At 49.9% G+C, this 13,323-nt stretch overlaps 1 protein-coding gene across 1 annotated transcript in view; it reads right to left on the bottom strand.

Annotated features, from left to right (window-relative positions):
* PREX1 (phosphatidylinositol-3,4,5-trisphosphate dependent Rac exchange factor 1) overlaps window positions 1-13,323 on the bottom strand; it is a 158,030-nt gene that overhangs the window by 8,353 nt on the left and 136,354 nt on the right. Inside the window, exons 24-32 of the mRNA XM_016197354.2 lie at window positions 12,754-12,964; window positions 12,034-12,310; window positions 9,630-9,836; window positions 8,186-8,274; window positions 6,851-6,933; window positions 6,600-6,690; window positions 4,731-4,859; window positions 3,415-3,456; window positions 2,142-2,362 (exon numbers count right to left, since the gene is read on the bottom strand). Of these exons, the coding sequence (XP_016052840.2) occupies window positions 2,142-2,362; window positions 3,415-3,456; window positions 4,731-4,859; window positions 6,600-6,690; window positions 6,851-6,933; window positions 8,186-8,274; window positions 9,630-9,836; window positions 12,034-12,310; window positions 12,754-12,964 (1,350 nt within the window). The remainder of the gene's footprint in view (window positions 1-2,141; window positions 2,363-3,414; window positions 3,457-4,730; window positions 4,860-6,599; window positions 6,691-6,850; window positions 6,934-8,185; window positions 8,275-9,629; window positions 9,837-12,033; window positions 12,311-12,753; window positions 12,965-13,323) is intronic.

Here is a 13,323-nt window from a genome sequence, read left to right as displayed (position 1 = left end):
TCTCAAGGAGGACCACACCAGCCTCTTCACAGGTCTCCCTATTCCACCCTTTCCCCCAAACAAGGGGCAGCCAGAGATAAAACCAGAGACGGAGAGGGAGCAGGGCAGCCTAGGGGTTACCAAGCCTAGAGTCAGACTCCTGGGCTTCCCCTGTGACGACTGCTCAAAGCCTCTGAGCCCTTCCTCTGCTTCCAGAATAAAGTCCTGGGCCCTATAGATGTGGCCCGCTGACCTCATCTCCCAACCCCCGGGCCTGCTCCTCTCCAGCCACACTGGCCTCTATTTGGGACCTTTGCACACGCTGTACCCTCTGCCCACCACACTCTTCCTCAGACCACTTACCTAGGGGACTGTCTTGGTACTCAAGTCTCAGCTCCTCAGAGAGGACATCTCTGACCATTTAAATCCAAAGAAACTCAATCACTTTCTGAGTCTTCTGCATAACTCCCTCCTGTCCATCTCTCCTCCCTCTTCCTTCCTTCTTCCCAATCTGCTTCCCCCAACTAGAAAGTGAGTCTCAGACACCCACAGCCAGCTCAGAGCTGGGCACATGATGGTGACTGGTGAATTAACACACTGGGCCCCAGGGTCCTCATCTGAGAATAAAAGATGAGGGCTGAGTGTTGCTGGCTGCCTTTCCGGGTCCTGGTTGCACTTTCCAGGAACCAGGTGAAAGCAGATCTCCAGCCAGGCAACACCTGTGTGCAAAGTCGGCCAGCAGAGGGCGCACCAAGGCCATGCTTTCCCAAGAGCCAGCAGTTGTGGCTTTCGGCCCTGCCTAGGAGGCTCAGGGCTGTAGAGGTGGTGAGCGCCGGCCTGGGTACATGGGGTGCAGGACCAAAGAGCACAGAAAATTGCTGCACGCTTTATTTCTGAGGGACGTCGGTTCTAGGCCCCAGCACCCCTAAATGAAGAGTCCTTGGTTCTGCCTCCTGGGGGCCAGCAGAGGGACCAGCCCTAATTCTGAGCCCTGAGAGTGGTGGGACAGCAGGATCAGGGATAAAAAGGAGATGCAGAGAAAGCAGAGCAACCTAGGGGTTAGAGGGCTTAGAGTCAGACTCCCAGAGTTCAAACCTGGCTGCCGGACCTCAGTGTTCTCATCCTTAAAATGTGGGTAGTAAAAAAACCTGCCTCAGAGGTACTGTGAGAATTAACTGAGATTCTGTTTGCACCAAGGAATTTCACCTGGATTATTACAAAAGCCTACTCACTAGCCTCCCAGCTTCTGTCCTTGCCCTCATAGTCTTCCCCACCAAGGAGCATGAATGATTCTTTCAGTGTAAAAGTCAGATCCCATCCCTCCTTTGCTCAAAACCCTCCCATGGCTCATGCCCACTCAGAGTAACAGCCTAAGTCGTGCAAGGCCCCGCACAGTCTGACCCCAGTAAATCCTCAAGACTCACCTCCTCCTGCCCCAGCTTATTCTCCTCTAGCCACAGGGCCACCTTGTAGTTTCTCAAACACTGTCTCAGGACCTTTGCATCTGCTATTCTCTCTGCCTGGAAGACTCCTCCCACTATCCTCATGGCTCACTCCCTCCCCTTCCAGTTCCTAGGTCAGATGTCACCTTAGTGAGGCCCTCACTGGCTACCTTATCGAAACTTTCAATTGCGGCTGCCCCACCTTTTCCTTCCCTCTTCCCTGCTTAATTTTTCTCCTTACCCTTATCCCTGTATATGAGGGTTTCTCAAGTATGACACTATTGACATTTAGGGCCAGATAATTCTCAGAAAGGGGAGGACCATCCTGTGCATTGTAAGATGTTTAACAGCATCCCTGGCCTCTACACACTAGACATCAGTAGCACCTCCTCTCCCTTTGTCATAACAACCTAAAATGTCTCCAGACATTGACAAGTGTCCCCAGAGAGGTAAAACTGCCCTAGTTGAGAACCACTGGTCTACATCACTTACTTTACTTATTTATGTCCATTCCCCCCAACTAGGATTTAAGATCCCTGAGTACAACTCCGTGCTTTGCCCACAGCTGGGTCCCCAGTGCCTGTAACCGTGGCACATAGTAGGTGCTCGATATACAGGTGCTAAATGAACAAGGAGGTGAGTGAGAGCCTGAGTGAGTAAGTTAGCAGAGGCTTTCCTGCCCAGGCTTCCCGGGCACCTGTCCCTTTTCCCCTCACTCACCACAGCGGCTGGCGACAGCAGGGACTGGCAATGCAGGAGGACACCAGTGGCTGCCACCTGCTCCAACCACTTGCGGCTGGCATCCCGGCTGCTCTCCTCATACTCGCCGTTGTTGTTGTAGCGGTAGCTGAGGGCTGCCAGCAGCTGCTCAGAGAAGGTGCACACGGCGGCCACCAGGGCCTGGCAGAAGATGGTGTCCCTCCGCAGCTGCAGCTCGGTGTCTGGAAGGCAAGGCCGGGCTTGCTGGGCAGGTGCTCCTGCACCATCAGCAGCCCCAAACCCCAAAGCACATCCCCCCCCCCCCCCCCCCCGAACCAACCACCAGCCCCAACAGGCCACCCATCCGGGGCCAACTTGCCAAAAATCAATCCCAGCTACCAAGAGCCAACCCCATAAACATCATTTCTCCAAAAGCAAGCCAATTTGCTGAAAAACTCTCTCAATGACCCACCTGCCTTGTGATTTTTCCTAAGGCTTTCCCAAAGCCCTTACTCAGTTGTTTCTCCATTGGTCAGGGGATTGCTCGACCTTGCCTGGCTGGATGCCAATGATGCCAAGCATTTCTGCAAAGCTCCATGTTTTAAGAAATGCAGTTTACCGTTTTCTCTATTTCTGAGAAGTATGCCTTCCTGCCTACCCCTTCCTTGCCCCTGTTCTTGACGTGGTTTGCAGAAGTGGCCAGTTGCGGGCAATCATTCATCCAGGGTCCCAATCCTCTGGAAGGGGTTATTTTTGAAGACTGGCTCTAGCCAATTGGTTTTCAGTGACCAATTTTGACCTAGATCCTATTTTAGCTGACACTTGGCAGAGAATTTCTGGAAAGGGAGGGGCAGAGAACACCTCCCAGCTTCCCCGGACCCTCCATCTGCCCTTTCCTCCTTCACACTCTCTGCTGGACAGAAGTCCCAGGCGGGGCTGAGGACTCCACTGGCAAAGGCCCTCCCTAAGTAATCTGGTCCTCTGTCTGTGTCCTCATTAAGATCCACCCAGGCCTGGGAGTGGCAAGACACAGGGCTCCTGACTGCAGGGCCAAGACTTGTCCCCTGGACTCAAGAGGGGGAGGCAAACAAAGTCTAGGTAGTTCTAGGCGCAAGAGGCTGCAGTGTTACTTTCTCCCCATGTGCAGGCCCTGATGACCATGGGAACATCAACCTCAACCAGCAGAAGAGGCCTTCCCCGGGCTGCGCTCATGAGACCCGCTGCCAGGACGGCCTCTCCTGGATACACCTGGGGGGGCGTCTATCACAGACGGCTGCTGCTTCAAAGCCCTCACCTGTGCATTTCAGCAAGGCCAGGAGCAGCTGGTTCTTCCCATCTGGAAGGAGAGGAGTAGAGAAAAACAGGACAAGCCAAGGGGAGTCAGCACAAGATTAAGGCAGAGCTGGGCCCTCCCTGCAGCCCAAGCTCTAAGCCCTGTGCAGTGAATCCCGGGGTACGCACAGCTGTGCTAAAGGAGCTCTGGTTGAATGTTAGGTGAATTCCAGAAACCCCCAACTTCCAGGGGATGGAACCCCAACTGTTGGCTGCACCCCAACTATTTACATATGCCCACCAAACAGAGCCGAAACCAGCCCCTCCAACTCCTGGGCCAGAGCCCCCAGCACACATGGTGTACATGCACATGGGCACACCGCTTACATGTGCACATACACACAGGTGCACATGTATTCATGCGAGCACCCAGGCACGTATGCACATGCTATGCAGCCACAGCCCTGCACCCGCATAGACAAAGCTCAGAGCTTCCAGACACAGGCCTAACATCCCGGTCTCTTTCCTTCAAAAAAAGGCTCTTAGGCCCAGAAGGGGCTTAAAAGAAAAATCTGAAAGTCCAACTCAGAAGCACTGCTCCGGGGGAATGACTCTGAGGCTCTGTACCTTCTGCTGTCCTAGACAAATGTCTCCTGGTCCTTCTAAGCCAGGAGTCTCGGACTCAAATGCTGCCAAGGGCCAGGCAGGCAGTGTAAGATGTGTGAGGCAAGACACCAGGAAGCAGAGAGTGATGGGGACTGTGGTGAACTGGAAGACACCCTTCTCCATTCTAAGATGGCAGCTGCCACTCATCTCCACCCAAGTGTGACTGTGGGACTGCAGGCCTGTTACTGCCAGATCCCCTGACTGTTCAGGAGTAGCCAGAAAACTAGATTTTTATGTGACATCTCAGAAAATAAAACACTGGCAGCCAATTCACATTTTTTTATGCTATAGCATCAAAACCTATCTGCGGGCCCAAGTCTGATGAAGGGGCCCCGAGCCTGTGACTTCAATAATAAATAAAAGGAATTGAATTAGACCCCACAATTTCTGAAGCTGAGGAGTAAGTTCAGCCTTCTCAGCCTCCTGACTCTGCAAGGAAGTCCCCAGCACCCAAATGAGCAGTTCCTTAATCCAGTGTGTGTACACAGTTCCAGGGCCCTGCCCAGGACAGGACACTCGGCTAAGAAAGGGGCACCAGTTCTTCCAGTCTTTCCCCAGGGCATGGAGAGACTTGGGACATGGAGATGGACACACTCCCGATCCTTCCACATTCCACATTAAGAACCAATGGCCACAAACAACCCCCCCGTTACCCTTCCCTGCGCAACTGACCTTCCACGTATTTCTGAATGTTGTCCACCAGGGTCTTGATGGAATTGGGGAGGTTCCAGGGGTCTTCCTGGATGCTGATCTGGATCAAGCTCCGGCCACGCATTGTATACTCTTCTTTCTGTTTGAACTCTGGGGCAGGAAAGTGACATGAGGGCAGGAAAGGGACAGAGGTAGCTTTGGAGAAATGTGGCACAAAGGCCTATATGTCCCATCACCAGATTACAAGGCTCAGAATCCGAGATCAAGGATGCTGGCAGGACTCCTGGGCACTATCTGCTCCACGGAGGGCAAATACATGGCGAATGTGCTACTGACTCATAGTGCCGCACCCATGGCAGACATCGCTCATCAACCTCAGCACTCCTTCCCGCTAGTCTGAAGTGTGACTCCTCCCAGCCGAAACCAATCCAGTGCAGACATCACAAATCAATCACTGCACTCTCTTCTCCTAAGCCTGGACATAGTCACAGAGGGATCCTCAGGGACTACCTCCTCACGGCCGCAACGATCAAGCTAGCACATGAGTTAAACCCACTCTAACCTCTTCTCTATACAGGAGGGAGCCCAGGCACAGGCTGGGAAGGTGTCCTGCCTAAAGTATGCAGCGAGGGGGTGACAGAGCTGGGACTTGAACCTGGCCCCCGCAGACACAGGCCCCTGTTTCTTGGGCCTCTTCCCTGCTACAATGTCCCAGGCTTCTGAGATATTTGTGGTTTTGGTTCCTCTGGGTTTGATGTTTCTGAGGCCTGTCCCTGGAAGAGATGATCCTGAGAGAGCAGGAGGGGCAGCTGAGCGAGAGCACCCCAGCTTTCCTCACTTCCTACTCCCATTTAGGAGCAATTGCCTGTTTCTTTTCCTATCTCCTGCACCCAGCTGGGAGCTCCTGGGGATCAGGAGCCATGTCACATTCATCACAGGGTCCCCAGTGCCCAGCACAGGACCTGGTGCAAACTTATGAACGGGCAGGTGGGTGGGTGGGTAGATGGGTAAATGGGAGGGAAGGTAGGTTGGAGGACATACATGTCAATTCTTTTCCTCTCAACCATTTCAAGAAGAAAGTCCCAATTTGGTACTGATAAGTCCTTGACACTTCTTTGACTACTGGTCCCTCTCATGAGGAAAGAACAAAGCGCTCTGGGGAGCCAACAGTACCTGACTGCAGTGTAATGACATTTTTTGTGGCTGTTTCCATTGAATTTATCACACTCTTCGTTATTTCATGGCATGTTCTACAGGTTTTCCATATATAGGGAGTTTTAAGAGTTCCTTCCAAATCTAAATTTTTTAAAAGGAGTCCCGTTTTCAAAAAAATTATGCCACTAATAATGCAGGCAGCAAACAAATATGGGTTTTTAGAATGCAGAGATGTGAACAGATCCTGTGAATGTGGGTAAAATGGTGCAGGGCCGAGGGTCCTGAGGGGTGGAGAACTGTGCTCCAGTCCCGCCCCTCCTGTGACAGACGGGCAGATGGAGGCCCAGAGAGGCTCAGGGACCTGCCCAGGGCTCCACAGATTTTTTCTGTAAGGAGCCAGATGGAACTCTTTCAGGCTTTGCATGGCTTACAGTCTCTGTTACAGATTCTTTGTTTCTTTGTTTTATTTTGTTGTTACTACTCTTTATAAATGAAAATATCATTCTCAGGTCACAGTCTATACAGAACCAGACTATGGGCTGCATTTGGCCCATGGGCGGAACTTGCTGAGCCCTGGATGAGCCCTTAGCCACTGGGCAGGAGTGAGGCAAGGCTGAGAGTGTGAGCCTGTGTCCCACCCCAGTCCAGCACACATTCCCCATCAGCAGCTGCCTCCTTGTTGGATGCTCGCTGGATGTCATTCCCAGCCCTGCGGAGGGGCGCCCCTGTGCTCACCTTGCAAGCTGTGGTCCATGGGGAAATGCTTGGTCTCTTCAAAGGCCCTGCTCATGACTGGCCCCTTGAGGAGTGCGTGGATGGAGTCCACCTGGCCGGCAGGAAGCTCAAGGTTAGTGTGGCCCCTGTGGCCCTCCAGGTTGCAGGGACCCATGATTCCCCGCCCTGGCCCAGCTCCTGGCTTATGGGTTCTCACCAGGGGTGATAGGAGAAACCCAAGGTAAGGCTAGGGGTGGGAACAAAGGTCCTACCTGGTTAAAGAGATGCTCCAGGCAGCCATGAAGCTTGTCCTGCTTGTCTGATGGAATCCGCATGTCACAGGGCAGCTCGTCTCCTGGCAGAAGGATGAAGCCACACTCATCAACAAACAATTTCTGTCCCATCTCACACCTTCCCAACCTCCTTCTCAAGGAGGCTACAGAGCAACAGAGCCCCAAAATCCATAGTGGACTTGGAGTCTGAGAGACTCGGATCCTGGCTGTGTGACTGTAGGCAAATCTCTCAACCTCTCTGAGGCTCAGTTTCTTCATCTTCAAAATGGGCAACAGGAACTAAAGCATCACACAACTGTAAGTCATTGTTTCTATTTCTGAGACTCTGCAAATGAAGAGACTGTAAGCCAGAGAGAAGAAACTGGACCCCAAGTCTCCCCATCTATCCCCGACCTGTTTTAGTTCCTTCCTAAAACTTCCCCAGGGACAGTTTTTATAGCAGAATGTCTTATGTGATGAAATATTTATCTAAAGTTCAGCAACATTTTCAATGTTACTTATGCTTCTTTTTCTTCTGTTGAATTGAAAAAAAATTAAAATTAAAATTTGATGCCCAGACTACCACTGGAAGGTCACACAGGCAGCTGTGACAGTGGGAGCTTGGGAACCGGGAGACGGGATTATGAGGTGGGAGGGAGGCTTGTCACTGCCCACCCTCTCGAGCCTTTTCAATTATGAACCATGTGAATGAATGACTATTCACAAAATAAAAATTTTAAAGGCTGAAATCAATGAAACTAAAACCAAAGCAAATTTCAGTCTCAGAAAAAGTTGTAAGTACAGTATAACCTAATTTGTAGAATATCATTTACATACCCATCCAGCCATCACCCACATGCCCAACTGTGCAGAAGTGTGTTCACCAATGATCTCCACATGTCACCAGTGGTCATTTCTGGGGGTTCTGACCTATTTTCTTGTAATTCTTTTGAGCTTTTCTGGGTCATTTGAATTTTTGGTTTGAGTACATCATTTTTATGGAAAACATCAGGTCAGCCAATTTTAGTGACATCAGAGCAACTCATCACACTCTCTGATCGCATCATGTATGTTTTCATGTGTCCGGTGCCCATGACATTTGTGGAAAACGTCAGCTCCTTGAGTACCAGGATCTGTTGTTTCATTCTCTTGTCCCAGCACAACACAGGTGCTCAATAAAATGTGCTGAATGAGCGAATGAAAGGAAAGACACTACCACACTATGTAACATAATACAAAATAATATCACACAGCGTAAAGTAAAATGAAATAAAAATAAAACAAAATCTCACTTAGGGGAGTCCCCCGCCCTCGAGCACAAGCCACTACACTCACCAGACCCCATCTCGTCGCTGCCCAGGTAGGAGCTGTTACTTCTCACACTGGTGTAGGACAGGACAGAGTCCCGGTTACTGTTACACTCGCTGCAAAAGGGCAGAGGAAGACAGGAGTCACCCTCAGCTCACACCCTCTGGTCCCAGCACCCACAACCCACTTTCTGGAATGAAGACAAAATCCCTGGCTCCTCGGGGGACAACTGGCCCAGAGAGGGTGCTGGGACCTACCACCAGTGCCAGTGACAGGGAAGGCAGTCCTGGCTGGTTTTCTGATCGTGGAGAAACATTTCTAGCCCCCAGCACAGAAACGCAGAAATAGTAAGAGGACAGTAAATTGCTTCTATTTGGGAGTAAACTTCTGTCACCGCTCTGGTGGGACAGCCTGGCTCCTGGACATGTGTGCACACGCCACACTCAACCACATGGCTCCGTGTTCTGTCTCCCCAGCCTGGCTGGGAACCTCCTGAGGACAGGACTGTGTTCTCTTAGCTTATGTCCAGGAATTCAGAAGGTATGGGAATCAAAAACCACAGTCCTGAAATTCTTTCCTTCACCTTTTTGACAATTAAAGGAAAAAGCAGAGGACCCAAAAATGTAAGGATGGAAACCCAAAGAGATGGAGAAATCTTGGGCTATGGACAGGAGGCACTGGGAACACACGGTGCCAGTTAGCAGAACATCTGGTTATACAGAAATCAAGCCAGGAACAGAGACCAGTCAGACCACTTGAAGACTGAAAGACACGAATGCTGGGAGGCCTGGGCAAAGGTCTTCGTCAAATTTGAGCAGTTCTGTATTTTGCCCTAAACAAATGAAGCGCCCCTCTAAGGCTCTTCTCTGACCACACGTTCAAATGTTACATAACCTTTCACTGGAGCCCACAGAGTTTGTCTATTTGTGGTAAGGACCTCCACTTACCCACTATACGGTTTATTACAGGAAACTGAATTTTTAGTCCATTTAACCCACTAATTAGGACTTCACTGATCTTGTTATTATTAGCTTAACTAGTAAAAAAAACAACTCAGACCCTCTCAGAGTTAGGAAGGAAAAAAATTGTCTTCCTCCTTGGATCAAGTAAAAATAAGCAGTGTTTATTGCAGAAACCATGTAAGTTTTAAGACACACCACAGATCTTTACTTTTTCTCTGCCCACACTCCATCAGCGTGTGTAGACTGGGACTGGAGCAGGATGGGCAGGTGGTGTCCACAGGGGCCAGAGCCTGAAACGTTGGCCTTGGGGCAGGGGAGCCGAGGGGGCATCTGGGATGGCTTTGGGGGCTTAGATAACCCCCAGAACCATATGGTTTAGCAACACTGCCCCATCCCACTGCTTCCTGGAAAATGTCCCTCTAATTCTGTCTTTCCCACAGGTCAGTCGCCTCAACTGTCCTACTGGCCATCCCTGTCAAACGCCACACGATGCCCACGGCTGCCCCCACCTGTAGGAGTCACGGTAGCTCATGGTGTCGTGACCCGAGTCCTCCTGATCCTCCTCAGACACCTTGAAACACACTTTCTTGATGCCACTGTGGTCGGTCCTGTCCATCTCGCTCTCTTCGTTGACCAATGGAGAGGACGTGGCCTCCTCGGCCAAGGGCGGGTCGCAGGGCCCTCCCGAGGTGGGCTCCGTGATGGTGGACAGCAGCCTGTGGGAGCAAAGACTCTGAACTTAGAGGCACATGCCAGTGGCGTCAATGGCCTCCATGGAGGCTCCAGGCAAGGTCCTGACCTCAGGCCTCGCCTTCGACCCCGATAGAGGGAGCCATCAAATGCTTTGTGTCCCATCCCTGAAAATCCCACAGCAACTCTGCAGGAGCACTGCCGCTGTCCCTCCTGTAGAGGGCGTGACACACTGAGGTTCTTTATTTCATGGCCGAGCTGCTCAAGGTTTGAGGCATAGACCAGGACAGGGAAACTTGCTGTAAGAGTTCAGAGAGACATCTTTTCAGCTTCTTAGGCCATACTGTCTCAGTTAGAACTACTCAACCCTGCTTCCCTCGTGCAAAAGCACCACAGACAATGTGGAAATGCATGAGCCTGCTGTGTACTAACTAATGAGACTTTAAGAAAACTAGGCAGTGGGGCTGGATTTGGCCCATAGGCCATAGTTTGTCAACCCATGGGAGAAAGTATCATTAACGGTCAAGTGCATAGGTTTTTAAAACAGACAAACCCCAGATTCAAATCCCGATGCTGCCACTTACTAGCTTAAAGACCTACAACAAATTATTTAACCTCCCTGAGATTCAGTTTCCTCATTTGTACAATAGAGTCATATCAGAATCTATGTCCCAGGATGGTATGAAGATTAAGGGAGTTAAAATACGTAAAGTGCTTAGAAGAGTGTCTGGTGCCTTGTAAGTGAGCAATGAACCTTGGCTGCTATAATCCTATTACATCTCAATAAGGTCAGTATTATGATCAGCTACATTTTACAGATAAGGAAATTGAGGCGCAGAGAAGTTAAGCGACTTGTCCAAGGTCATACAACTAATAAGTAGCAGGGCCAGGATTCAGACTCAGGCCTCCAGACCCTATGATATTTTTTCTTTTATCATGGACAATTTCCATCATACACGAAAGTAGAGGGAACGGTATGAAGAACACCAGGTACCCATAGCCAGCTTCAACCATGGCAACTTGGGGTTCACTTTTGTTTCCTCAATCTTTCCTGTTGCTCTTTCTCTTTCTGGAGTATGTAAAACCTATCTAAGATATCATAAATTTCCCTTATAAACACTTTCCCATGTGCACATAGCACAGAAGGGCTTTCTTTAAAGCAATGGTTCTCAACTGGGGGTGATTCTGCACCACCCCCCAGGGGAAACATTGAGCAACTTAGCATATTTCTGGAGAGGCAAACATTGACCAATGTTAATAGACATTTTTTAGTTGTCACAACTGAAGTAGGATGGGTGTGGGGAGAACTACTGGCATCCAATGAGTAGAGACCAGGGAAGCTGCTAAATAAATATCTTACAATGCACAGGACAGGCCCACCACAAAGAATTTTCCAGCCCAACTGTCAGTAGTGTCAAGGCTGAGAAACACTTTTAAACCTAACCAGACAGCTATTACCATACCTAACAAAATCAGTAATTTCTTAATATCATCTAGTACTCAGTACATGTTCAAATGTCCCTGGGGTCTCAAAAGTGTCTTTTCAAATATGGTATGTTAGAAACAGAAGCGTAACCAGGTCCAGACACTGCATTTGGTTGGTATGTCTCTTTTCTAATAGATCCTCCTCTTGCTCCCCACCCAAACCCCTATCAGTTATTTGTTAAAGAAACTGGGTCATTTGCCATCTAGAATCACCCTTCCTCTAGACTTTGGCCAATTGCGCCCCAAGATGCCACATCACCATCCTCTATCCCCGACATCCTACAGTTTAGTGAGTGAGACCTGGAGCTCTGATTAGCAAATGGTGTAATTTCTGTTGGTGAGAATGCTTTGTGGGTGGTACTGTGTGTGCCCTGTTGCATTACACCAAAAGGGACACCATGTCCTGCCATCTCTCTTTCTGTTAAAATTATGAAGTCCCCCAAACCTTTCGCCAAATAGTTTTAGCCTCTACTATTGATTGCTGCCTATGTCTACCTTTCATTAGAGCAGAGGTTCTCAATCAGGAGTGATTTTGCCCCTGTCCCCCGAGGGGGTATTTGGCAATGTCTGAAGATATTTTTGTTTGTCACAGCTGGGAAACAGAGATGCTACTGGTATCTAGGGATGCTGATAAATAGCCTATGATGTAGAGGACAGCCCCCCACTACAAAGAATCCTGATTTTAACATTCTACCTCCCCCCCACCCCCTGCAATTCTTTCCTGGGGCCAGGGCTCACCTGTTGATCTGGGTGACATACTGCTTCATCTCCTTTAGGGCTACATCCAGTTTGGTAAAGAGCTGCAGGTAGGCATCCTGAATCTCACGGTCCTCCTGCTTGAGGAGAAAGCTCAGGCCCCGGTCATCCAGGCCCAGGGCCCCATTGGCTGGCCCAAAGCTGCTGTCATGGGGACCCTGGCGTTGAGGGTCCCCATCCATAGCAGGCAGGCACTTCCAGGATGGGGCAGCCATGGTGGTGATGCAGTGCTGGGTGTAGGACATAGGGTTCAGGTGGCCTACATGGAGAAAGGAAGAGCTTACTTGGAAACAGTACCCAGACACCCACAACCTTCTTGGACAGAGGTATATAAACCCATTTCTAAGATCCCAATAAATAAGAGAATTTTCCCTTTTAAATATTATTTTAATCCACTAGATTACTTCATGATGAAAGTTTCAGCTTAGTGCCAATAGGCCTTTAACTACTGTGATCTTTTCCTGCCTGGAATGCAGACATGACGACTGGTACTCCAGCAGCCATTCTATACCACGAGGCATCCTTCAGGGTGAAAGCCACATATAGAGATCATGGTGTAGTAAGATAGGAGCCTAGATCCCTAAAGACTAGGAAGCCACCATTCCAGCCCTGGACCACTGACCTCCAGACACGTTTCTGTTTAAGTATCTGTAGTGTGAGATCCAAACACAAATTCTAACAGACAAGTAGAAATGCCGTTACCTTGCTCTGGGTCAAGGCCAATGAGGGAGGGTTTGCGACCAAAGCGAATGCTGAAAGACCTGCCAATGGAGGGAGTGGTCTTGGGGTAAGACACTTCCATGATGTTGATGTGGCAATTGGTGGGGCAGAAGTCCAGGCCACACAGAGAATGGGGTTCCAGAGGTGCTTGTTTGAAGGGTGGGCTGACCCTGCTCTTCAGTTGAGCTGCAAACTGACAAAAGGTGGGGACATGAGGTCATGATTCAGGGTTCTGGGAATTCTGGTCTACCCCCAGTGCCCGCTTTATCCTGACCTAGGCCAGACATTCCAAATTGGACTAAATGAATAGCTCCAATGGAAAAATGGATTCCCCTACACTGCCTTTCACTGGATCCAGATTTCAGGGAAAGTCTGGAGAAATCTGAGGCCTCTGAGTATCTACCCACATTCACTTCTCTATTTTAGCTGCACATGTGAGCTGCCCTTGAAAAGCCATCTCTTCACCCACCCACAGTCCATGAGGTCCAGGTAAGGCCGCCTCCTCATCCCTGCAGTTACTGGTACAGGGCTAGGCAAGGGACTCAGGCCAAC

This window comes from Miniopterus natalensis, chromosome 7 (assembly GCF_054644295.1).
Source record: "Miniopterus natalensis isolate mMinNat1 chromosome 7, mMinNat1.hap1, whole genome shotgun sequence".
Lineage (NCBI taxonomy): Eukaryota > Metazoa > Chordata > Mammalia > Chiroptera > Miniopteridae > Miniopterus > Miniopterus natalensis.
Note: the sequence above shows the minus strand (reverse complement) of the source record. Positions and strands in the feature narration are given on the sequence as shown.